The sequence below is a fragment of the Equus caballus genome, chromosome 8 (genome assembly GCF_041296265.1).
Source record: "Equus caballus isolate H_3958 breed thoroughbred chromosome 8, TB-T2T, whole genome shotgun sequence".
Lineage (NCBI taxonomy): Eukaryota > Metazoa > Chordata > Mammalia > Perissodactyla > Equidae > Equus > Equus caballus.
Window position 1 is genome coordinate 25,872,233 of NC_091691.1, and position 25,310 is coordinate 25,897,542.

General features: G+C 44.9%; 1 protein-coding gene and 1 long non-coding RNA gene across 3 annotated transcripts in view; one reads left to right on the forward strand and one right to left on the reverse strand.

The window, feature by feature from the left end:
- Nucleotides 1-553: 553 nt before the first annotated feature.
- On the reverse strand, nucleotides 554-1,601 carry LOC138915224 (uncharacterized). The gene is made up of 2 exons (XR_011420869.1): nucleotides 1,064-1,601; nucleotides 554-887 (listed from the first exon to the last, which is right to left on the reverse strand). It is a non-coding gene; the product is annotated as an uncharacterized lncRNA (long non-coding RNA).
- Nucleotides 1,602-1,675: 74 nt separating this feature from the next.
- ATP6V0A2 (ATPase H+ transporting V0 subunit a2) overlaps nucleotides 1,676-25,310 on the forward strand; it is a 38,621-nt gene continuing 14,986 nt past the window's right edge. The window contains exons 1-11 of one of the 2 annotated variants that reach the window (XM_023647301.2): nucleotides 1,676-2,001; nucleotides 6,069-6,147; nucleotides 8,608-8,705; nucleotides 10,174-10,311; nucleotides 11,024-11,112; nucleotides 12,303-12,429; nucleotides 16,552-16,634; nucleotides 18,094-18,187; nucleotides 18,987-19,199; nucleotides 24,366-24,516; nucleotides 24,728-24,864. In XM_023647301.2, coding sequence (XP_023503069.1) covers nucleotides 1,885-2,001; nucleotides 6,069-6,147; nucleotides 8,608-8,705; nucleotides 10,174-10,311; nucleotides 11,024-11,112; nucleotides 12,303-12,429; nucleotides 16,552-16,634; nucleotides 18,094-18,187; nucleotides 18,987-19,199; nucleotides 24,366-24,516; nucleotides 24,728-24,864 — 1,326 coding nt within the window. In that variant the 5' untranslated portion in view covers nucleotides 1,676-1,884. Of the gene's footprint in view, nucleotides 2,002-2,765; nucleotides 2,829-6,068; nucleotides 6,148-8,607; nucleotides 8,706-10,173; nucleotides 10,312-11,023; nucleotides 11,113-12,302; nucleotides 12,430-16,551; nucleotides 16,635-18,093; nucleotides 18,188-18,986; nucleotides 19,200-24,365; nucleotides 24,517-24,727; nucleotides 24,865-25,310 lie in introns of those variants that run through there. The other variant, XM_070220413.1, reaches the window with a different exon arrangement.

Genomic DNA, 25,310 nt, shown 5'->3' on the forward strand with positions numbered 1-25,310 from the left:
CAGGGTTTTCAGGTTCGAATCCTGGGCGCCGATATGGCACTGCTCATCAGGCCACACTGAGGCGGCGTCCCACATGCCACAACTGGAAGGACCCACAACTAAAAATATACAACTATGTGCCCGGGGAGGGTGGTGTCTGGGGAGAAAAAGGAAAAATAAAATATTAAAAAGAAAATTTCCTCTCAAGTACCATTATCGTATTACTTTGGGGAAACACTGGATTCCTCGCCTGCTGCTCTCTTTCTTTGGTTTGGTTCTCTGTGGGCTGAAGTGATCTCACCCTATAGGAGTCAAAGATTGTCTTTTGTCAAAGAAAAGGAAATACCCACTGCCTAATTAATTGCACTGATTCAGAAAGCCTTTCTGTGGCAGTTTAACTAGCTCTGGAAAATTAATTTAAAATTTTGGACTGACAAGTAATTAAGCCTGATTTTGTGGGCTTTGTTAGGATGCTTTTTGTACTTAAAGGGAAAAACTCACTTTGGTAGTAGAATGGGATCTAGGGGGCATACTATATATGGGTTTAACTTTTCCAAGTTTATACATTCACGTATGCATTTGAAAAATATTTATTGAGTGGCTACTGTGTGCTGTGCCTTCGAGATACCAAGACAATGTCCCTTGTCAGGTGGAGCTTCCATTCTTCTGGGGGAAAACTGGCAATAAACACACAGAGGAGATAATTTCAGATAGTGGTAGGTGCCATGAAGAAAATAAAACAGGAACGTGATGGGGTGGGGTGGGAGGGCTACTTTTTCGAGGAGTCATGGACAGCGTCTCAGAGGAGGGGACATCTGAGCCAGGACCTGAAGGAGCCGGCCTTGAGAAGGTCTGGGAGCAGGGTGTCCTAGGAAGACGGAGGGCTCAGCAAGTTCAAGGGCCTCCACCTGGCAAGAGAAAGAAGGCAGGTCCCGCTGGAGCCAAGGGAGCCCAGAGCAGGTCGGAGACGAGGGCGTGGGGAAGGTGGAGGCTCGATCCCGTGGGGCCTTGCTGGCCGTGGTAAGAAGTCTGGATTTTATTCTGCATGCAGTGGGGGAAGCCAGAGGACTTTAAGTAGGCTCACATCGGATTTTCGTCCACTGTCGGAGTCACTGTGGCTGCCGTGTGGGGGATCGCAGCAGGCACGAGCCGTGGGCCGGACTGCAGTCCCGGACATCCGACCCTGCTCTCTGGTCTGCACGGGGACAGGACCCGAGAGGGACGCCAGCCGCAAACACCACATAGGGCATCGTTCCGCTGATCTGAATGTCCTGAAAAGGCATCTGTGGAGACAGAGTTGTTTAGTGGTTGCCCTGGGCTGACGATGGAGAGGGGATTGATGCAGCTGAGCAGGAGGAATCCTTTAGGGATTGATGGAAAGGTTCTAAAATTGATCGTGATGATGGCTGCACAGCAACCCTGTAACTTTACTAAAATCACAGAACTGTACGCTCTCATCGGGTGAGCCTTATGGCACGTCATCTCAACGAAGCTCATTTTAGCGAGCTCTCAGCCGCAGAGCGAGGGGCTGTCCTCCGTCGGGGCCGGCTGGGCGCCGGGAGCCTCGGCGGTCCCTCGCCGGGTTTGCGCCTGTTGGCCCGGCTGGCGGCGGCCGCAACTCCGGGCGCCCATTGGTCGGCCGGCGGGGGGCGGGCGCGCGGGGGCGGAACCGGAACCGGCGGCCGCGGGGGGCGGGGCCTGGCGGGCGGCCGCGGTGGCGGCGGCTGGAGCGGCGGCCGCGGTGGCAGGACGCGGGGGGCCGTGCCGTCGGGAGCCCCATGGTGCGGGGCCGCGGCCAGGCCGCAGCAGGATCCCGAGGCCCGGGCCGCCCCGGCTGACCGTGCGGGCCCGCGCGCGCGGAGCCGCCGCCGCCTTCGGGCCCCGCCGGGGCGCGGGCCGGCCGGCATGGGGTCCCTGTTCCGGAGCGAGACCATGTGCCTGGCGCAGCTCTTCCTGCAGTCGGGCACGGCCTACGAGTGCCTCAGCGCCCTGGGCGAGAAGGGCCTGGTCCAGTTCCGAGACGTGAGTGTCGCCGGAGACGCGCCGCGGCCGCCCGCCCTCGCTGGGCCTCCTCCGCGGGCGCCGGCGCGGGGCAGCCGTGTCCCCCCGTCCCAGACGGGGCAGCGGGGCCCAGCCCACCGGCCATGCCTCCGCCGAGCGGGGCCCGAGCCCGGGGTCGCCGGGCGCCTGGTTAGGAGCGCCCCGGGTGGTCCCCATCAACTTCGGGGAGCGCCCTGGGTGCCCGCGCTGCGCGAGCGGGGAGCGAATCCGAGAAGGCCTCTTGCAGTCCTTCGGGATCCTCCGGGGGTGCGGGGACAGATATCAAGCTAATAAATCCGTAAACGGGATAATGGGTGCTAGAAAGAACGCAAAACGGGGTGGCGTGATGGTGGCTCGGGTGGGGTGGTCAAGGGAGGCCTCTCTGAGGAGGTGACGTTTGGGCCGAGACCTGAATGGGAAGGAGCCGGCCATGGGGAGATCTGGGGGAACAGGGTCCCAGGCGGAGGGGACGGGAGAGCCCAGAGCTGGCCTGGGAAGCAGCTTGGTTAAGCTCCTGGAGGGGAGGGAGGGGTTTGGTCGGTTTTCTTCACCGATGTGTGATGATGTCCGTGCCACTGCCTGGTGAGGCGTGCAGCACAGCAGTGTTTGTTAGAATGGGAGCCGTCTCCGGAGCGGGTCATAACAAACACTTGTTTATGTATCTGTTTACTCGTTTATTGTTTGTCTCCACCGAGGACTGTCACCTCCAAGGATAAAGGCCTTGCCTGACTTGCTCCCTCCGGATTCCCCAAGACTTAGCCCGGTCCTTGTGTGGATGGGCGTTTGTTGAACACTCCGGCAAGCTTTCAGTGAGTGCTTGCTCTGTTCTCGACCCTGGTTTGAGTCCTGGAGACTCAGTGGTGAGCGAGGCGGACAAAGTCCCTGTGTTCTTGTTGCTCACAGTCTGGGAGGAGACAGACAGATTGATTATGAACTGTGATAAGTGCTAGGAGGAAGAAGAACCCCTGTGGACCGTGGGTTATTAAGCAGGACCTAATACTTACTGATTGAACTGGGAGTCGCTTCAGGTGAACATCTTATTTCCTGGGCCACAACTTTCATTTCTTGGTTGTTTCCCTTCATCTTTCGGAGGGGGTCCTTAATTTCCAAAGAGAACATGCCTACCCCAAGATCTGATATCAGTGATCCTTGGGTTGGCCCCCTAAGGCAATGTCAAGGTCAGGGAGAAACTCCTGCGTAACAGGCAAGGCTTCAGGGCACTCCCGGCTCTCTTCCTGGTTCCTGGAGCCACTTGGGCTTCAGGACACGGTACCCACTCATCTGGCAAGTGCTGTGCTGAGCTGTGAGGAGCACCCGAAAGATTCAGGAAACAGTTGTGAGGGAAGCGGGCTCCCTTCTTTATTACAAGTAGATTTGTTGCATCCTGTTAGTACTCAAGCCAAGAGACTTATCAAGCTTAAATCTTAGAGATTTGAACAAATGCCCTAATCGCCACAGGGATTCCACTTTCACAGTACATTACATTAGGGAGTGGAGGAGACTTGAGATCCTTTTTAACTGGAAATCAGTGAAAGGAAAAGAAAGCGCTTCATCTTTTTCCAGAAGGAAAATAAAGCTAAAATGGTAAAATGAGCTCTTTCTCGTGCGGTGCTAGTTTTTCAGAGCTCAGGTGAGTGTGTGTGTGTGTGTGTGTGTTGACTGTCGAGCAGCGTGGTGCTAGTGCAGAAAGCTCTGTCACATCTGACACTTTCTCTGGAGTTCCTTACTGACTTCGGGTTCAGCGGATGGGATCACTGACGTCAGCCTTTCCTGGCTTGCCCAGGCTGGATGGTTTCTCCCTTTTCTTTTAGTAATCCTTCTAAGGGAAGGGAGGCAGGTCAAGGATTTCCGTCGTGACAGCCAATGAGAAGACTTGCAAAAAAGAAAGGTTATTCAAATAACCAGCAGGACTCAGTGACGGGGAAGTTCATGTCACTTATGTAACAGTCTGCAGTCTAAGGAGAGTTTTCTCCTTTAGTCCTTTAGCTGCTGGAGTGAGGACATCACTGGTGTGGCTATCAGTAAAAACACACGAGGTGTCTTCTGCCAGTGTAGTGTGTCTAGGTTAAACGTTAGTCCCCAAATGAATCTGCGTTAAAATATACGTGATATCATCAGCCTGGAATTAGGATGATGTTGCCTTCCTACAAAGAAAACAAACAAAACTTTGTGAAAGAAACCACGCAACAGAAAAGAACACCTAACATGTAAGATGGTGTATGTCGAATCCAGTCCTGTTGGTCTCATTGTCTTAGAAATTGGCCTCTTCGTGAAGATTCTATTTGTAGAACCGTAATGTCCAATTAAGCTAGTGTTTGAGATTGAAGGAAAAAAATTGAAACTGAGAAGCTGTGTTGTAGATGGCTTCTGGTGCGTAGCTTCCTTTTCACATTCTTAGTTCTCTAGAAATAGGTGGTGTTTGAATCGTTAGGGACTTGAAAGTGGTTACTTCGGGTTAGTTTGACTTCCAGAAATGAATACAGATGTGACAAACAGAAGTGAAATTGGAATTTTTAGTTCTCATTTGGTGAATGATGAGAACAAAATTTTGAAAAACTGAACAAGAACTGAGCCTCTGGGGCGGACCCTTCTCCGCTTGCCTGAGCAGTTTCGTGCCCACCCGTTGTCTCGTTCTATGTTTTGAAAGTGCCCAGTACAAATGCTTGATGGAGTAAAGATAAAATTCCGTCCTAAATGCCTTTCAACATGAACGGTTACTGTCATTTTTTTTTTAATAAAAGTAATATATGTCCATTGTGGGAAATTTGGAAAACTTCCAAAGAAGAGTAAGTAAGAATAAGATACTAACTTCCGGGGTCCCAATACCTAGAAATAATCATTTTAACTTTTTGGTTAATATTGGTCAATCAAACATTATTTTTCTAATAATATGTTAAAATGTACTTATATATGTATTTTAATATAATTGGAACCACACTCAAAATATCTTGACTTTTTTTCCTACACAGATTATGACTAATTTCCTCATTTTATTAAGTATTCTTTTACAATATTTTTTATTGTTTTAAGTTTTGTATTCGAAGAAGTTAAGTGGAGGAAAGAGTGTATGGGAACAGTGAACTCCCATGTACACACAATAGAAACTCACCACTGCCTCCTAGACAGGAGCATTTTGAAGTAACTGCCAGATGTGTAATTTCATTTATAAATATTACAATAAGTATCTCTGAAAGATAAGGACACTTAAAAATCATAGCCACAATACCATACTATCATGCCTAAAATTGTTAATAATAATTTCTTAATATAAATAACTTACTCATTTAAAACATAATTTTTAATAAGTGTGTAGTAATCAGTTGTATGACTGAACCATAATTTTATACAACTTTATTGATGTGTATCATAAAATTCACTCGTTTCAAGTGTACAATTCATTGATTTTTAGAAAATTTACTGTTGTGCATCCATCATCACCATCCCGTGTCCAGTTTTAGAACATTATGTCACCCCAGTAAGATCCCTTATGCTCACTTGCAGTTAATCGCCATTCCTACCCCAGCCCCAGGCAATCCCTAATCTACTTTCTGCCTCTAGATTTGCCCTTTCTGAACATTTCATAGAAATGGAATCGCACATGTGGACTTTCGTGTCAGCTTGTTTCACTTGCATTGTGTTTCTGAGAGCCCTTCCTGGTGTTGAGTGTGTCAGTAGCTGGCTCTTTTTCATTGCTGAGTAGTATTCCGTGGTATGGATATAGACGGTAATTTCTTTAACGCATTTTCGATTGTTATTGTTTTTTCTGTATCCCTGAGATTGGTGTTCTTCTAGATGAATTTATGTCTGTATCTACGGTTTTTCCTTTAGGTTAAATTTCTTCATGGGCTATCTCTGGGCCAAAGGATTTTTCAGGCTTTTTTGATAACAGTTGCCAAATCACTTTCCAGAAAAGTGATGTCAATTTATACTTTCATTCAGTAGTAAACAAGGATGTGCTTTTCCCCAAACCTTTGCCAATAATATTTTCAAAATCAAATTTATTTTTAAATTGTAGAAAATTCAAAGCAAATTTTTTATCCTTTTTTCAGCTCAACCAGAATGTAAGTTCTTTCCAAAGGAAATTTGTTGGTGAGGTGAAGAGGTGTGAAGAGCTAGAGCGAATACTGGGTAAGTTTATTTTAATAACGTAGCTAGTTATTTTTATATAAGCAGACCTTGTTCACTTGAGAAAAATTAGAAAACACAGACAAGCAGAAAGAAAAAAGAAATTGTATTCTCAATATTCAGAGGTAATCACTGTTATGTAGGTTTATGTTATTTTTCTATAGGTTTGTGTTTTTATATAATAAAACATATATATAAACCTGTATATTATAGATTTATATTATTTTATGTAATAAATGTTTATGTTTTTGTATACTTATTTGATATATTTATATTATTTTTATTTATTTTTAAATATATATATGATATTTACGTTTTTCCCCGTGCTTTTTACTATTCATCTATAAAGGTAAGGATTTACATACATAATAGTCAGGTTATTTTGTTTCTCACTTAATGGTACTCACTGTAACATCTTCCATTTCAATAAACAGGTTGACCCATTGTCATTTTTAATGGCTGCAAAGCATTTCATTGTATTAATGTGCCATAATTTATTTAACCAATTCCTTGTAGTTTATAGTAACTTAAAAACATTGTATACATGTTAATATGTGACTTAAAAATACCTCAGAGAACGAGGGAAGTAGGAACTAGCAGGGAGAGTGGTTGATAGTTTCCTTTTTCTCCGGCCTTCTGAAGGTGTTAGGTCCGTGCTCTGACTGTTGGCCATTAAAGCTCGGCAGCTCAGACTCCTTCCTCGTCTGTGACATCTTGAACATGGCAGGAGTGACAACCTATTATAAGTGTCCAGGACTTCCTGTAGCTTAAACTGTTTCAGAAAGAATACAGACTTAAAGAAAAAAGAAACTCTCAAGTAGATTTAGGTGTAAATAGGTTAAAAGAATTTGTGTCCATTTTCGGGAACCGCTCACACCTACTGCTTCCTTTGCTGTCTGGTCGGTCAGACAGCCTCGCTGTCTTTTTCTTTTTTTCATAATAAAACAGCCAGTAACATTTCTCCAAAATGTTGTATCTACTCATGACTTTACCAGGTATTGTGACTTTTATCCTAAGGAAAAGAATGCTTCATGGAATTGAAAATATAAACTAAAGAAATTAACCTTAACCTAAGCTTGGCTGGTTCACTATTAGTTTCAAGAATGTAGTTTTTAAAAAATTTTTAGAGGTTATAATGGTCTATAACATTGTGAAGTTTCAGGTGTACGTTATAATTTTTCAGTTTCTGTGTAGACTGCATAGTGCTCACCACCAGTAGTCTAATTTTTATCTGTCACCATACACATGTGCCCCTACACCCCTTTTGTCCAACTCCCAACCCCATTCCCCTCTGGTAACCAGTGATCTGTTCTCTTTGTCCATGTGTTTGTTTATCTCCCACGTGAGTAAAGTCATACAGTGTTTGTCTTTCTCTGGCTTATTTCGCTTAATATTGTACCCTCAGGGTCCACCCATGTTGTTGTAAATGGGACGACTTTGTCCTTTTTTAATGGCTGAGTAGTATTCCATTACATATATATATGTATACACACACCCCCCACATCTTTATCCACTCATCAGTCGATGGGCACTGGGTTGCTTCCATGTCTTGGCTATTGTGAATAATGCTGCAGCGAACATAGGGGTGCATAAGTCTCTTTGGATCATTGATTTCAGGTTCTTTGGATAAATTCCCAGGAGTGGGATGGCTGGGTCATATGGCATTTCTATTCTTAATTTTTTGAGAAATCTCCATACTGTTTTCCATAGTGGCTACACCAGTTTGCACTCCCACCAGCAGTGTATGAGGATTCCCTTTTCTCCACATCCTCTCCAACATTTGTTATCTTTTGTCTTGGTGATTATAGCCATTCTAACAGGCATAAGGTGATATCTCAAGGTAGTTTTGATTGGCGTTTCCCTAAGGTCATGAATCTAGTGTTTAATGGTTTAATGTCAGTTGTGAGTGGGGAAGCAGTGCGGCTGTTCTGAGTCACCCTGGCTGGCAGGGCCTCTCTGGAGAGCCGGCTTTCTGCCCTGTGTCTCTCAGGGCTCCTTTGGTGACAGAGGTTCTGATTTTCTGTTGCATGCTGCTTTCCTCGTGAGGGGTCTGCAGGAAGTCACACTGCCGTCTCTGGCGGGACTAGTGTAGGTCTCTCAGCGGGTTATTCCTGCCCTTCCAGGCGTGTCCTCCACTTTCTGCTTTATCTACAGGCGTGGGGACAGCTGTGAATTCAGAGTTCTTTAAAGGTCTAGAAATGAAGAAAATGGAGGTTTCAGAAAATGTTTGTCCAGGTTATTGTTTGTTTTGTCACTACATGCTCTCTCTAGGCAGAATTATTTGCAGGCCTTTGGAAATAAAGTTGCAAGTGGTGACCTGTGTCAGTTGGAACACGCAAGATTTTTGTGCATTTAGACGTTCATTTTTCGATGACCTGGGAAAGGTTGGGATGTAAAATGTTCCGACTGAAATGTCTTATAGTAAGTTTTTGAGTGTAATTTGGTTAACTTTTATTTGCACAGCATATTTGGTGCAGGAGATTACCAGAGCTGACATTCCGCTTCCTGAGGGAGACGCTAGTCCTCCTGCACCGCCTCTGAAGCAAGTTCTGGAAATGCAGGTACCTTCTTTCTGGAGATACTGTCGTAAGTCACTCACCTCAGGTACTGCTTATTTCCTTGTTTTATATTGTCTAGTGCTTTTCTGCCTTTCTTCTCAAAACCGTGGACTGGAAATGAAAGAACCTCGGTAAGAGAGTATCTGTGATAAATTTTAACTGTAGTTCAGTTTTCTCTTAAGGTGTAAGATATGTGCTCCTTTTCCAGGTAAGTGTTGAAGAGAGGGTAGCGAGAATTAGGTTGTAAAATCTAGTTGTTAGTCATGTAATTTTTCTGAAAGCTCACTCTGGGCTTATCCTTGCCTTCGCATGCTTCTCCTCATGCATGTAATTGAGGGTTCAGCCTCATGCCCTTCATGTTCTTTTCTGATTCCCTGACTTCCCCCTCTCGGAAGCTGCTGTGAAGATGTTCCAGGTGGGCAGCACGCAGAATTCCTTCTCCCTGAGTTCAGTGTCTGGGGTGTTGAGCATATATATTCCTCCTGTGAGAACACCGGCTGGTCTTATTCGTTAGCATCCCCCCATGGATTACCCATTGAGGTTTCCATCGAATCATCTGGTAGTTCATCACACTGGGAAATAGACTAGAACCCCTTACAGCTCTTCTGAAACAATTAGTACCGTGTAACTGGGGCCATCCCATTGCTGGCTGCTCAGCTTGTTTATCTGGGAGCGAGTCATTTACCATTTGGTGTAGGAGTGGACTCAGGACAGAATTATACAATCAGATGAGTAGAAAGCAGTCATCTGGCTTGGCCTGTTTGATGGGTTGCTTATGAGATAATTACAAATATAGTGATTACTGACTCCTTGTTTTTATAAGGCAGAGCACAAGTAATGAATATAGTATGTCAAGTGATTTGTTTGAATACAAGTTTTCATTGAGTCAATGATTTGTTTTACAGATTTCTGCTTCTGTTGTTTTAATACTTAAGTATTGTTAAGGATGCTTGGTATGTAACTAATTATTAAAGAACATTTGTGCCCAAGAATTTTTTTGCCCAATAATTGTGTAAGTGCAACTGCGTAGAAACGCTTAAGCTATAGACTGGGGATATGTATGTTTAGAAAAGATTATCTAGAAATTTTCCGTTGCAAATAAAAGGAAATGTAGATTTGAAAGAGGAAGACTCTTCAATGTATGATAAGGGATAAGCACACAAAGGAAAACCAGAGGAAATGATAGGATCTGAGATCAGAGACCGGGTCCAGCCTTGGGGTACTTAGAGCCATGACGGCATCCAGAACGCTTTCCGTCGTGCGTGGCGTGAGCTTCATCGGAGTTACCTGAATTAATGTGAAACAATAAATGATGAGCTTTTAAAGTCTTTTTGTGTTTTCATATCTCTACCAAACTCTGATGAATCCTGGCTTTTCCACACCTCCCCTGGTTTTGGCATGCTGTAAAAAGCTTGTTGGAGCTAGATGGGGAGCTCCCCCAGCCTCTTAAGTAGCGGCCATTCTGTTTTAGGAGCAGTTGCAGAAGCTTGAAGTTGAGCTGAGAGAAGTCACTAAGAACAAGGAGAAACTGAGGAAGAACTTGCTCGAACTGATTGAGTACACGCACATGCTGAGAGTGACGAGAACCTTCGTGAAGCGGAACGTGGAGGTACTCACGACACCTGAGAGCATGTGCTTTCCTTTTCTAAAACTCTCGTGCCTGTAGGATTTCCGATTTTATCAGTTCCTGTAGAGGGGTTGCTTTCTTGAAGAGATCCATTTTGATCTTAGCTTTATTTCTCTTTTGGATTATATGACATGAAGAAAGCTTTCAGCCTTTTCCTGTGTTTGTTGGTTTCAGCGATAATCCTTCCTATTTGTAAAATGCTTCAGTTTGCATTTGAAAAAAATCTTTTTGTGATCATGCGGAAAAATGGAACAGTGGAAGTTGAACTCTAAAATTTAGTTTTCCCCCCCAAATTGCTAAGAGTAAAGGATGTCAAAAAAATCTCTAATTTATAAAAATAAAGAATAGTCTGCGTGATAGCAGTGTACTCAGCAGAGTATCGGAGAGGGGAGAAGTGCACCCTTCCGAACTCAGTTTCACTTCACATGGTGGTGACTCTGACAGAGGTCCTCCATCTTGGATTAAGGTGATCACATAAATTATAACTATGCTTTTCTGTAAAAGTCTTCGAGTAGCTTACAAATAAGGGGTGGGGAAATGATCTTCATTTGTCAGAGCTGACTTACAGTCTAAGTTCTCTCGGGGCCGTGGCACCAGATCTAAGTGGTTAGTTACAAAACGTGTTTGGAAGCATGACGTGAGAAATGAAGTGTCACCTTTAATGAGACACCCTTGGTTTCCTGTCTCTTTGTAGTTTGAACCCACTTATGAAGAATTCCCTGCCTTAGAGAATGACTCGTTGTTGGACTACAGCAGTATGCAGAGGCTGGGAGCAAAACTGGGGTAGGTGACGACAGCCGGGCTGTCAGCTGTACTGCCCTCGCGTCAGGGAAGAGGAGCTGCTGGAGTGAGTGATGCGTGCCATCTGAGGGCCTGTGCTTGTTGAACGAAAGTGAACGTTTGTTCAGGAAAACACTGCACTCCTGACTGTGCTGAGCTGAGTTACTCAGCTGCGTTGACTTTTCAGCAAATTATGATGGGGATTTCTTGTTTCGGTATAATGCACTGGAAAGAAGGAACATTTATGCCGTTCAGTGTTATCCCAATAAGCCTAAAATAATTGGTCATTCAAATGTCAAGTTCTGTTTTGTTTGGTGGAAACAGGGGCTCAACTGAGTCGGTTAATTTACTGATCATATTTTCAGGGTCTCTTTCTGCTTCCTATTCTTTCTGTTTACTTGAACTAACGATAACTTGTTTCCTCATGTGGTCTGTGATTTCTTTTTACTATGAACTTATGTTTCTCTGTTCCTTATCTTAGGAATTCCTGGATGTTTAGTTTGAGGGTGTATTCCTTCAGAGAGCATTTATTTTTACATTTGTCAGGTACCTGGGAGCATTCTACCAACTTGCAATCATTTTACATTAATTTCTCAGCTTGGGTTTTTTGTTTTCCTGTTTGTTTTTTCACTATGCAGGTAATGTGATTTCAGCCACAAACCTGAGTGAATTCTAAATTGTGGTTATAAATTCTTAAGGAAGATTTTTTTCCTTCTATCCGGAACCAAAACTGAAATAAACAAGTTTACTTGTAGGCGCATTTGCAAGGTGGACTTTTTCTAGTCACCCGTTCACTAAAGCTGCAGCCCTTCGGGGGAGTCCCAATTTTAGGGGGTCGAGGGATTCAGTTCCATCTCCTCACCTTATATTGACCCAGCGCCTGTCTCCCATCTGCCATGCTGGCATTGAAACTCGAGGCCTTAAGATGCTGGGTCAGTATAATATATCAGGATGGCTGTGAGGTCCTGTTTTCTTTTTGGATAGCAAGAATTTCTCTTAATTATATATAGGCTCAGCTGTACATTTAAAGGGATGTTGCAGAAATATTCTATCCAGCATTTTAGATGTTTTGCAGTTGGAGGGCTTTCAGGATGTCTGTACCATTTTGCCAGAAATGACGGTCTTCGTCATCCTTTTAATGTGATAATACTCGTTACTTTCAATTGACTACAGTTATCTTTATTGTCTCATAGATTTGTATCTGGCCTAATTAGCCAAGGAAAAGTTGAAGCATTTGAAAAGATGTTGTGGAGGGTCTGCAAAGGGTACACCATCTTGACCTATGCAGAACTGGATGAGCCCCTCGAAGACCCTGAAACGGTGAGTAAATGTCACGATCACCTTGTAACAGCGACAGACTTACAGCAAAGTTGGAGGCTCGGTGCAAGTGAACCATCTGAGAGTGAGTTGTTCCCCTGACGCCTTATCAGCCTTGAACAGTTCATGTAGTTCCTAAATTGAGGACTTTGTCCCGCACTGTCAGAATAGACTGGGAAATTAATACGCAGTATACCAGGAAATTAACGTAGGTACGTCAGTACTCTCCCAGCCTCAGCTCCCATTCACCTTTCGCTGCTTCGCTCAGTACCGTCTTTTATAGCCAGAGATCTAGTTTAGAATCACACTTTGCATTTGATTGTCCCATCTCTTTGGTCTCTTTCATTCTGGGACAGTTTCTTAGTCTTTCCTTGAGTTTCATGACCTTGACATTTTAAAATTATTTCAGACCAATTCTTTTTTGGTAGAATGTCCCTCAACTTTGGGTTTGTCTGGTTTTCTCATGATTAGATTTGGGTCGTGCGTCTTTGGCAGGAAGGCCACAGAAGTGCTGCTGCGCTCTCGCTGCATCCCTGGGGCCCATGCTTCAGTTTGTCTCGTTGCTGATAATGTTCACTGTGATCACTGGATCGTGTAGTGAGCCGTAGCTTCTCCACTGGTGAAGTTACTCTTTTTCTTTTGTAATTAATATGTGTTTCGGAGGAAGTGCTTTGAAACTCTGTAAGGATCCCATTCCTCCTCAGATTTTCAGTGCATTCATTTATTTCCTGTTTTACTCAATGAGTTATACTCTCTTACTGTAATTATGTATTTTGATATTCAAATTCTCTAGATTTGGCCAGTTGGAGCCCATTCCAGCTGGCTTTTATGTTCTTTTTATGTGTTCCCATCATTTTTTGAGCACTTCCTTGCTTTCTTGCACAAGATGTCCAGATCCATCTTGTAATTTCCCTCACACAGCTCTGGAATCAGCCATTTCTCCAAGGAGCCTGGTTCTCTTTAGTGGGGAATGGCATTTAGAAGCTGGGATGTGGTCTCTGGGTGTGCCCATTGTTATTGAGGTGTCACTGTTCCCTAGCTCTTTCCAGGATGTATACACACACACACAACTTTATTTCTGTGGCTGTGAGTTCACACGCACTTCCAGTCTGGTACCGTAGGATTCAGTCTAAGTTTCTCCCTGTCTGTGTGTATAACTTCCTTCTTTGACGGTGAGAAACTTGGCTCCCGTTATTGTTAATATATTTACTCATTTGGTCCAATCCCTTTGTATGTGACCAGTCCCCCTTTTCTGCCTCCTCCCTCCTCCCTGCGTGGAGCTCTGAGTTCCCCATCCCTGTGGCCCTCTGGTGTGGACGCCCTCCTCACCCCACCCGGGCTCTCACCCCCACTCTCACCCACCCAGGCTGCTCCTCTGCGCATGGCCTTCTCACCTTGCTTGGGCTCTGACTTTGCCCTGGGCCACTGTCCATCCGTCCATCCATCACCCCTCGCTGCCACCAGGTCCATCCCCACATGCACCTGCTGAATTATTCTGGAAGGGAAACAGAAGGACAGGAGAAAGAAAGAGCTATAATCGCCTTTTAAAATATCTGTGATTTTTTTTTAGACTTCACCATAAAAATAACTATATTACTCTAAATGAGGGTGAACTGATCTACCAAAGGTAGAAAAGGAACTGGGGCTTCTTAATTTTGAGAAAAGAGTTTGTGTTTTTTTTTTCTAGATTTGCCTCAGGATTTTGGCTGCAAGTTAATATATATTCCGCAGTAGTTTTGACACATAAAGAGGAGTTTGGCTATGAAATGATTTCCATAGGGTTCAGCCTGCGTAAACCACACACTGGGAAAATCTCATCAGTCAAGCTGTTCATTAACCATAGACCTGTAATATTTTCTGCTTTTCTGTGGCTCTTGTCCTGCCAGTAGCAATCTGTTAATTGTCCTTCTACTGTGACCATTATGACCTTTCTCTGTAAAGCTGAAGATTAAAACTGTTCTGAAGTAGCACTTACATATTCTTTTGAGTTTTTTCTTTCTTCAGAGAACATGTCATTCTCATACAGAACATTTTCTTTTTTTTTTTTTAAGATTTTACTTTTCCTTTTTCTCCCTGGTACGTAGTTGTGTATTTTCAGTTGTGGGTCCTTCTAGTTGTGGCATGTGGGACGCCTCCTCAGCATGGCCTGATGAGCGGTGCCATGTCCACGCCCAGGATTCGAACTGGCGAAACCCTGGGCCACTGAAGCGGGAGTGTGCGAACTTAACCACTTGGCTACGGGGCTGGCCCCAGAACATTTTCTGAAGTTAAAATTTTTTTTCTTTTTTTCTGATGGGGAAGATTCTCTCTGAGCTGACATCTGTGCCAGTCCCACAGCATGGCCTGATGAGTGGTGTAGGTCTGTACCCTGGATCTGAACCTATGAACCCAGGCCACCAAAGTGGAGCACCCCGGACTTAACCACTACACCACGGGGCCGGCCCCCCCAAATTTTTTCCTATACAATTTCTAGCCCTTTTGTGCTGAGTTTTTACCAGATATGTTAAAGGGCATTAAATGTCTTTGAAGAAATACGAGAGCTGTATCTTGAACCCATAACTCTTTACCTCCCCCGTGATTCCAGAGGAAATGTGCGCTCACTGTGGAACACAGAACAATATAGAAAACACGGGGAAAACTGGTCACCTGTGATCCTCCCGCACAGAAGGTGCCACTGCTCACCTTTCTGCGTGTGTTCTTCTGGTCTTTGCTCTGGACAGGATGCGGGGTTTGCTTTGACCATCTGTGTTACTGCTCTCTTCCTGTCCACGCCTCCTCAGCTGCACTGCCTTCCTGCTGTCCTCACCTTGCCTCTGTGCGAGCTTTTCCTGTGGCTCTGCAGGCTCTTGCCCTGTCCGCATGGCCTCCTGCCTCACCTCCTTCACTCCTTTCGGCTCCGATGCCCCCGTCTCAGGAAGGCCTTGCCTGATCACCCTAGGGAAAATCGCAGCTCCCTGCCGCTCCCTCCCTCTTGCCCCTTTCAGCTTTATTTTCTTTATAGCATTTGTCTCTTTTTGGCATATCACATACTTTCTTTGTGTCTCTCGCTGCCAACTTGAATATAAGCTCCCCGCCCCTCCTCCCCGCTCCAGGTCAGAGATTTTTATCTGTTTTGTTTGCTGCTCTATTCCTGGTACCTGGAATAGCGCCTGGCAAATAGGCCAAAAACCTTTTCAGTTTCATGTGTAGAATCTTTGTAAATGAGTTGGTTCTCATTGTTCGCAGCAGTTATATCCTATAAAGTCTGTGCGTGCTGAACCACTGCTCCTGGGGGACGCACAGGGTTAGGTCCCCGCCAGCCTCTGCTCACAACGTTTTTGTCAACTTATTAACACATAATCTTGTTTTCCATGTGTTTCTGTTTAAAGACGCCTTACTTAACGTATCTTGTTGACTCCTTAACATGGAGCTCACCACCAACAGCACTGTCACTCATGCTGGAACAAAACTTATGCAACACACGTACTTTCTCCGTAAGTCCCGTCGCAGCCTTCCTGTGCCCAGGGACACTAGCCGTGCTTCAGCACTACCCCTGAGGCCATTTGAAACAGCGAAATCACCAACACAAAGCACAAAAATGTGAAAAAGGTGGTACTGTCAGACCGCAGTTTTACAGTATGAGAGCTGAAACAAGAAGGCAGAATTCTCCTTGTTTGACCTCAGCTGGAATGTGCACACTGGGTAACTCACAATTTCTGTTGCTCCACATGTCTGCAAATGACTGAAAAAACAGTGAGTATTGATTCTGGAGTTAGGAATGATTTTAGGGTGAATTTGCCATTATGGAATCCTCAGATAATAAGGATTGACGCTACTTGTTTACTTTTTTCTTTTTTTCAAATATTTTCTTGAGGTCACATTGGTTTATAACATTGTGTAATTTCAAGTGTACGTTATTATGTATCAGTTTCTGTATAGACTGCATTGTGCTCACCACCAATAGTTTAATTTTTATCCGTCGCCATACATAGGTGCCGCTTTACCCCTCTCGCCCACGCCACCGCCTTCCCCTCTGACAGTAGTTGTTGAATGAATGAGTGAACTAACTCTTCAGCACAGTGTGAGTTGCCCGTTTTCAAAGTTCTAGACACGGAAGTAACAATTATCCTTATTTATTCTTTGTAGGGAGAAGTCATAAAATGGTATGTGTTTCTGATATCCTTCTGGGGAGAGCAGATTGGCTACAAGGTTAAGAAGATATGTGATTGGTAAGAAAAAGAAACGTTTCATTTCATTTATTTCTTTATATTCAGTAACTTCTACTTTTCCTTAAATGTCTCTCTATGTTTGAAGAGAAATACAGTGAGTGCAAAGGCTGCTGGGTTTTGTTACGTGATATCTTTGCTGTAGTACCATGTTTTTAAACATTTAATTTGTCATCTCTCTTGCCAGTGCAGTACTTAAAATAATTTAGAAGTAGAGACCATGTTAATATCATTCCCAGATTTCATTTTTTTTCTTAGGAATCAAGGCTTAGGAGCAATTGGTGAGAGAATCAAATTTTAATATTTTGTGCATTCCTCATAGTTTTAGCTCCACATAGGCTTCTCTGTCATCATTGAGTGTGTGCTTCATTCTTTGCTGAACACTTGGCCGTCGTCTCCTGTGCACCATGGGGAAGGGTGCCACGCCCTCACTGGGCACACTTAGGAAGTCCCCAGGTCCGGGTTTCCCTTCTCGTAGGGCTGTTAGGACTAAAGGAGTTGATGCAGGGAAAAGTACACTGTACTGGAGGACAGAGTAAGCCGGAAGTAGGTGGTGACTCATGTCAAAGCAGGAATCTACCTGTGACTTATTCTTGTCAACAAATGGAAGAATGCGCCAAGCCAAATAAAAAACTCAAAAGAACACTCCTTTGTTTTCTTCCACTCGGGGAAATTTTAGATGGCCTTTTTTCTTGTGGCTCAGTGTCTGATATTCAGTCATTTGTGGTAGGGAAAGTAATTTTAGGTTTTAGGTGGACTAACCTGTTGTTATTTTAATAGATGTATATTTATTTTTACGTAGATTAGAAAAAACTGTAACCGCACACAAACCCAGGATTTCACAGATATCATTGCTTAGGGTAAGGCTAGAGTAAGCGTTTAATTTTAATAGTCAGAACTTGAAAAATATTAAGTCTGGCATTAAAATATTAAGGCCATGTGGGAGTAACTGCAGTTTGGGGGCACAGCTCTCCGTTCCCTGGGTGCTGTGGTGTCGCAAGCCCCCTCGGAAGACGCCCTGTGGTGTGTCAGAGGCTGTTGCTAGGAAACCAGAGCTTTTTGTCCCCTTTATTTTCTCTCTTTTTATAGGTGATTGTTGTGAGTTCTTTGTCTTTGTTTTTGTGTTTCAAAGTTGTTCAATGCTTCCCCACTCGAGAATGGCAGTGAATTTTAGAAAGTTGGAATTGAGAACGAGCTTCCAGGAATCATCGAGGGCAGAAATGGAATTTGGATCCAAGAGAGAGTTTGCGAAACTTGTTGAATTCAGTAGACGTTTGTTGAGCGTCTGTGTGCAGGGTCTTACCGTGGGCGGGGGCCGGTGTCTGCCCCTTTTCCCAGGGGGCTGCTTGTATTCCATTTTGGAAGGAGCTAGGCCCAAGTAGTGGGTTGATAGAATTCTAGTGTTCGATGTAGGCTCTTCGAGTTCTGGCAGGTGTGACACTGTGTTGATTGTGTCTTCCAGTTACCACTGCCACATTTACCCCTACCCAAATACTGCCGAGGAGCGAAGGGAGATTCAGGAGGGACTCAATACCCGGATTCAAGATCTTTATACTGTGAGTAAACCGGAAACTGTTGCCTTCTTATCTGAGGCTTATGAAACATTTACAAATCCATTTACTTTCTTTTTTAATAGGGAATATTTTGGTTGTGGACAAATCAAGATGTTTGAGGGAAACTGGAATGTCACTTACCTCCGTCCTCTTCCTGGAAGTTTTATTTTAGCAGCCTGGTAGAAACCTGGATAGTAGTGATGGGACTTTAGAAAAGCTTCTCTGGTTCTCTTTAACGTGTTGGAGTGTAACTCTTCATCAGAGAAGACAAACAAGCCGCATTTCAAGTGGTGGCTTTTCTTTTACCTGCACTGTTTTAATGTGTGTTTCTCCTCCTGTCAGTGAGGGCTCTTGGTGGTGAGAGGTGCACGCTGACTCGCTGAAGCCCAAGGGGGTTTCCTGGCAGGATGGGATGGAATGCGAGGTGGTGGCTGGTTGACAGGGAGCTGAGCCAAGGTTGGGAATGGGCAAGAACCGGGGCGCTCTGGACCCAGCCGGGCTCATGCTGCCACAGCGATGACGACTTCTAACCATTTTCTCTGCCCTTGGGGTCAAGTCTGGAGAGGCATCTCCCAAGAGAGCATCTGATTAACTGAGCTGAGGTTTTCTGCCTGCCTCCTGGTGGTACTGCGGGCCTGGAGGAGGAGGAATGAACCGCTCCCTTAACTGTCCTGGGAAAGGCCAGTCCCTGGAATTAATCTCCATCAATGGGGAGAAATTCCCCTAAAGGAAGTCAGCTGCCCGATGGACAAAAACTGGGAAATGCCCCCTGTGCTGAAAGCCTGTGTTTGTCCTCACCCAGGTGCTTCACAAAACCGAGGATTATTTAAGGCAGGTGCTGTGTAAAGCTGCCGAGTCGGTCTACAGCCGTGTGATCCAGGTGAAGAAAATGAAGGCCATTTACCACATGCTGAACATGTGCAGCTTTGACGTGACAAACAAGTGCCTCATTGCAGAGGTCTGGTGTCCCGAGGCCGACCTGCACGCCCTGCGCTGCGCGCTCGAGGAGGGCTCGGTAAGGCAGCTGCCCCTCCCCGGCCAGCACCAAAACCACTGGCGCTTCTCTTGGGGAATCAGAGAAATAAAGGCAATGAAGATTCCATAGAGTAATGAGAGGGCACCATATTGACCTTTCTTTTGAACTGAAATTATGAAGAGTCAGTCTTTGGAGGATGTATGTGTGCTCATGCATTTTTTTGTTTTATTGAGGTCATAATAGTTTACAATGTTGTGAACTTTCAGTTGTACATTTTTATTTGTCAGTCACCATGTAAATGTGCCCCTTTACCCCTTATGCCCACCCCCCACCCCCTTCCCCTCAGGTAACCACTGATCTCTTCTTTTGTCCATGTGTTTGTTTATCTTCCACATATGAGTGAAATCATGCAGTTTTTGTCTTTCTCTGTCTCTGGCTTATTTTACTTAACATTACACCCTCAAGGGCCATCCCTGTTGTTGCGAATGGGACAATTTTGTCTTTTTTTTGGCTGAGTAGTATTCCATTTATATACCCACGTCTGCTTTATCCACTCATCCGTCGATGGGCACTTGGGTTGCTTCCACGTCTTGGCCATTGTGAATAATGCTGCAGTGAACACAGCGGGCAAATGTCTCTTTGGATCGTTGATTCCAGGTTCTCTGGGTAGATACCCAGGAGTGGACAGCTGGGTTGTGTGGTGTTTCTATTTTTGATGTTTTGCTCGTGCATTTTTGTTTTGCTCTTTGAGTGAGTAGTACAGTCACATGGTTTAAAGACCTGGTGAAGTGCTCCTCCGCACCGTGGCCTCACCTGTCCAGTTGCCTGCTAAGAGCTGGCATTGTTTTAGTTCTGTTAGGGCTGTGTTTCTTAATCAGAGCTAAGCAGACAGGAATAGATATTTTTCTTTCCTTCCTCACAAAAGGTTGCGTGTTCCTCATACTGTTCTTTTCACTTAATAAAACTTCCCTATTTTTTATAGCTATTTAGTGTCCCCTTGTATGGAGCCCCATGGCTTACTTACCTAGTTCCCTGGTCATTTAGGTGGTTTCCAGTTTGATGAATGCCACTGCAGTGACTAGCACGTAGCATGTGACAGCTCATACACGCACTCGTCTGTCTCTAGGATCAGCGCCCAGATAGGGAGTTGCTGGCTCAGTTTCGACAGGTGTCGCCGGCTGTTGCATTTCTCTTATTTTGAGGGACGTTGAATATGTTTAAGAGCCTTTTGAATTTTCGTTTTTTTGGTGAACTCTGTTCACATGCTTTGTCCATTTCCTACTGGGTTGTTGGTCTTTTTCTTACTATTTCTTTTGGCTCTTTGTGATATAAGAAAAAATATTTTCTGCAATTTGTCCCTTATTTTGGTGTTTCTGTTTATTTGCTTTGGTCATGCAGAAGTGTTTTGTTAAATATAGTTGAAGTCATCAATCTCTGCCCTGCTGGCTTCTGAACTTTGAATACAGTGGCCCCGCTTATCCATAGTTTTGCTTTACCCCCTGGGTAACTGAAGCTGCCGACGGGGGACTGCTGTACTCAGCCTTTCCCACTCCAGGGCTGTGGGGCTCGTCTCCGTGTTCCTGTGAGGCTTTTGCTACATCAAAACTGCGTTCTTCAGTGGAAATAAGAGGTTTGCATATTTCAAGTGACAGTTAAGGAAACAAGTTTTCATGTGAGTTTTTTTGTTAGTCTCCTTGTCTCATTACCTAATTCTGTGATGGCACAAATGTAAGATACCCAGTGCTGAAAAAGAGGGTAATACGTAAATACAATTCGTTGTTTTGGAATATGAGACATGTGTTTTTTGTTTTTTTTTTTAAAGATTTTATTTTTTCCTTTTTCTCCCCAAAGCCCCCCGGTACATAGTTGTGTATTCTTCGTTGTGGGTTCCTCTAGTTGTGGCATGTGGGACGCTGCCTCAGCGTGGTCTGAGGAGCAGTGCCATGTCCGCGCCCAGGATTCGAACCAACGAAACACTGGGCCGCCTGCAGTGGAGCGCGCGAACGTAACCACTCGGCCACGGGGCCAGCCCCTATGAGACATGTGTTTTAAAGATCTAGATGATTCTTACTTATTGAGGTAACATCAATTTTGAGGGACGTGATGACTACTCTTGTTATATGTGGTGTGTGTGTGTGTGTTTGTTTGTTTTTAACTTCCAAGCTTTCTCTGTTCAATTTAGATATGGTCCAAATTGCTGTTTCTTCCCTGTCCACAGGTACGCACCTGGTGTCTTTTGAGAGCTACTTAATAAGGTGTCAGCGGGCACTTGTCCCCTCACGCTGTGCCGCGAGTCTCTGCTCCATCTCTCAGCTTCTGACTCAGTTGATCTCCTTGTGAAGGGGATGCACTTTCTGCTGCTCATTTCACTGTGTCCTGTCGCTAACATTCTTCCCTCCTTTCTTCCCTTATCTTTCTCGTCTCTCCTGTGGCTTTTCATTTCTCCCTGGACTTTTGGTCTTTTTGAAAAAGGGCTGATTTTTGTACACATAACCAGCCAATCAGAACGTGTTCTAGTGTTGGCGAGAACCAGCTGATCACCCCGCATCGCCCGTTCCTGCCGCTCGGCTGATGTCTGGACGATGTCTTTTTGCTCCAGTGAGATCCAGTCGGCTGGGAGCGCACGGTGGTGCTGGACGCAGAGCTCAGGGCAGGCAGCCCATGCTGGGGGCACGGTGGGGCTGCAGAGACCGCCACACTGGTGTTGACGGCTCTCACCATCTTGGCTGCGGGAAGCTGGCTCTCTAGCGTCCTCGGCAGGGGCTCGAGGGAGCAATAGTCCCTGGGTCCTCATGGGCTGGCAACAGTATATGTCTCTTGCCTTTGTAATTGGAAGCTAGTTTTTTGGAAATAAAATCCTTGGCTCATTTAAAATAATTTTTGTTTTTGTTTTCTATGGGTGTCTTAAACATGTTACTCCGTTTTGTTCTGGCATAGTGTCTAACAAAAAGCCTGGTATTAATCTCATTTTCTTTTCCTTATAAGTAATGGACTTTTTTTTTTTGCTGTAGGTGCTCAAAGAATTTTTTCTTTTTCTTTAAAGACCAATAATTTTACTAGACTATGTCTTGATATGGCCATTCTGTTTTGGTATTCTCAGATATACAATATGTTCCTTTAATATATAGTTTTTTTTTTAAAAGAGTTCTCCTGAATTATAGTGTTTAGTATTTGTTCTACTCTCTTGCTCTGATTTTTTTCCTTCAGGACCTCCTATTATGCTTAAGTTGAACCTTCTTTGCTAATCTTCAATATTTGTCACTTTTCCTTGAATCCTTTTAGTCTTTCTTCATGTCTTCTTTTCTTTTTTATTTGCTGAGGAAGATTTGCCCTGAGCTAACATCAACTGTCAATCTTCCTATTTTTGTATGTGAGCTGTGACCACAGCATGGCTACTGACAGGGAACCATACCTTGGCCGCCAAAGTGGAGCGTGCCAAACTTAACCACTAGGTGATTGGGGCTGGCCCTCTTCCCTTCTTTTTGATTTGTAAAAATTTCCTTTCTTTTCACCTTCTCCTTCTCTTAACAGCATCGTTGTTAGGAGTTTTCTTCACTTCTGAGTTTCTTCTAGTTTTGTCTCATTTCTGAAATAAATTTTTTCTTCTATTTCTCCTTGTTTCTTGAGTTCTCTTATCATATTTCTAGCTCTTTCTAATTTTGATTTGGTGTGCTTTTTCATATCATGTATTTTTAAAAAATTCTTTTAGCTGATTTTGAAATAGGTTAAATTTTCTTCCATTTTGTGGGTGTGTCTTTGTGGCGTGCTTTCATTATCCACAGGAGTGTGGATAATAATGCTTAGTCCTCTTTCTTACTAGAACTTTATATAAGATTTGGCCTCCATCCTTCTTTCAATCATTTTTAAATGAAATTAGTTTCCTGAAACATGTTTAAGATACTTGAGGCAATTGTATATTACATATAATGGAATACATCATATATTTATGTGAAATTAGTTTTGTAGGACGTGTAAACTTTTAAGAGGAAGCAGGTTCAGGGTTGCTTTCTTAACTTCACAGTTTTTTCTTTTAATATTTTGGAGCACTGATCAAAAATGCAGTGGCTCCTGGGCCTGAGACCTCCTCTCTCCCTCTCTCTGGACCTTCTCTATCCTTATCTCTTTGTTGCTGTCCTGCTCAGTTCTGATTTCATTCCCAGCTGTCTCTCCTGAGTGTGGGACCCTGACAGGAGAGGGCGCGCTGGCAGGTCCGACCCGTGAGTTCAGGGGCTGGACTGCCGCGGCCCCTTCGCACCACGCCTCCCATGGACCTCTTGCACTTACCCGTCTTGCACTGGACAAAACTCCTCCTGGATTCAGCCGCTTTTCTCGGGTTGGCCTGCCATGCTTTCCGGGCAATGCGTCTGGCTGTTTTGGGATGTCTTTCCTCAGGTCTCTCAAACGCCACGCCGCCTCCTTCGCCTCCTCGTGTCTGAGGCTGCTCTGGTGCAGGTCCTGCAGCCTCGAGTGGTTCGTCTCCACTCTTGTGTGCTCTGTGGTCTGTGGGGACAGAGTTGGTTGTAACCGTTGTCCGTGGGACTTTGGTTTTGCTGTCTGGTTGCTCTGTCTGGGGGGACTCGGGGAGATGCAAAGCTGTGCCACCATCAGGGATTTTCCCAGACTCTCCTGACCTGTGTGTGTTTGAAGAACTATAATTGGACTGGGAAATATACTGCTCTGGTAACAACCTGTTTTACTTTATTTATTTAAAAAGGTTTTTTCCCCATTATAAATCAATATAATGAATTTCAGAAGAATTGTGAACGTTGAAGTTGTATATATGATTTTGCCATACAAATGTGGACATTTTGGTTTATTCTTATCTGTTTTTCGGTTTCATTAGGTAATACGGTAGCTGTCTCTAAATTCCTCTTGAATGTTTTTAAGAGATAAACTGTTAAATCTCAGTTCTGTGTTGCTGATTCTGGGACTACTTATATGTGCACACACCTGCCATGCCGGCCCCCGCTTCTGTTCCCCTGCCCTGAGCCTTGCCCTCACTCCTCCCGCAGGACCACAGCCCCCTGGGGCTGCCCCCCGAAGCCTCCCCAGGTCCTCCGTCGCCCCTGCTGTACTTGACCCTCTCAGCGGGGTTAGCCTTCCCCACGTAGCCGCGCACAGGGCCTGGCCGTAGCAGGCAACCAGTGCTTGTTGAAGAGCTCTGGGATAGTAACTTTTTTCTTTTTCTTTCTTTTTGTGTAAAAGAGAGAGAGCGGTGCTACAATCCCCTCATTTATGAACATAATCCCAACAAAAGAAACACCCCCGACTCTGATCCGCACCAACAAATTCACCGAGGGCTTCCAGAACATCGTGGATGCCTACGGCGTCGGGAGCTACAGGGAGGTGAACCCAGGTGGGACGTCTGAATTCACGAGTCTCGGGGTGTTATACCTCACTGCTTTAGGAATGTAATAGATGTTTGGAGAAGTGGGCTCCCCGCCCCTGCTTTGTCATCTCGTTTAGTGTCAAGCGTTGATTTTAACCTGGCAGTTCTCGCTCGAGAGTTCTGGAGCGGGTCCCGGCGGCGCCCTGCCTTGCGCTGAGCCCGTCTCGCTCCCCTGCAGCTCTCTTCACCATCGTCACCTTCCCCTTCCTGTTCGCCGTGATGTTTGGAGACTTTGGACATGGCTTTGTGATGTTCCTGTTTGCCCTCTTGTTGGTGTTAAATGAAAACCATCCCAGACTCAGTCAGTCACAAGAGGTAAAAACACCAGCGCTCCAGCTCCTTGTTTCTGGGTGGGCACGTTGGTACTGGTTGTCTTCTGTTTGACTAAAGAGAGACGTTTCTGTTTTTTGGTTGTTTTTTTTAAAGATTCGATTTTTCCTTTTTCTCCCCAAAGCCCCCCAGTACACAGTTGTATATTTTAGTTGTGGGTCCTTTTGCTTGTGGCATGTGGGACACCACCTCAGCATGGCCTGATGAGCGGTGCCACGTCCGTGCTCAGGACCGAACCAGTGAAACCCTGGGTCACCAAAGCGGAGCGCTCCAACCCGGCCACTCGGCCACGGGGCCGGCCCTGGACGTTTCTTAAATGTTCGCTATTGGCAGTAACCATAACCCGCCCGACTGAGATGTGCGAGGCGCGCGTCTGCCATCTCCGTGTGACAGGACGTCCGTCACGTCGGCTTGTTGTGAGAAGCCCTGAG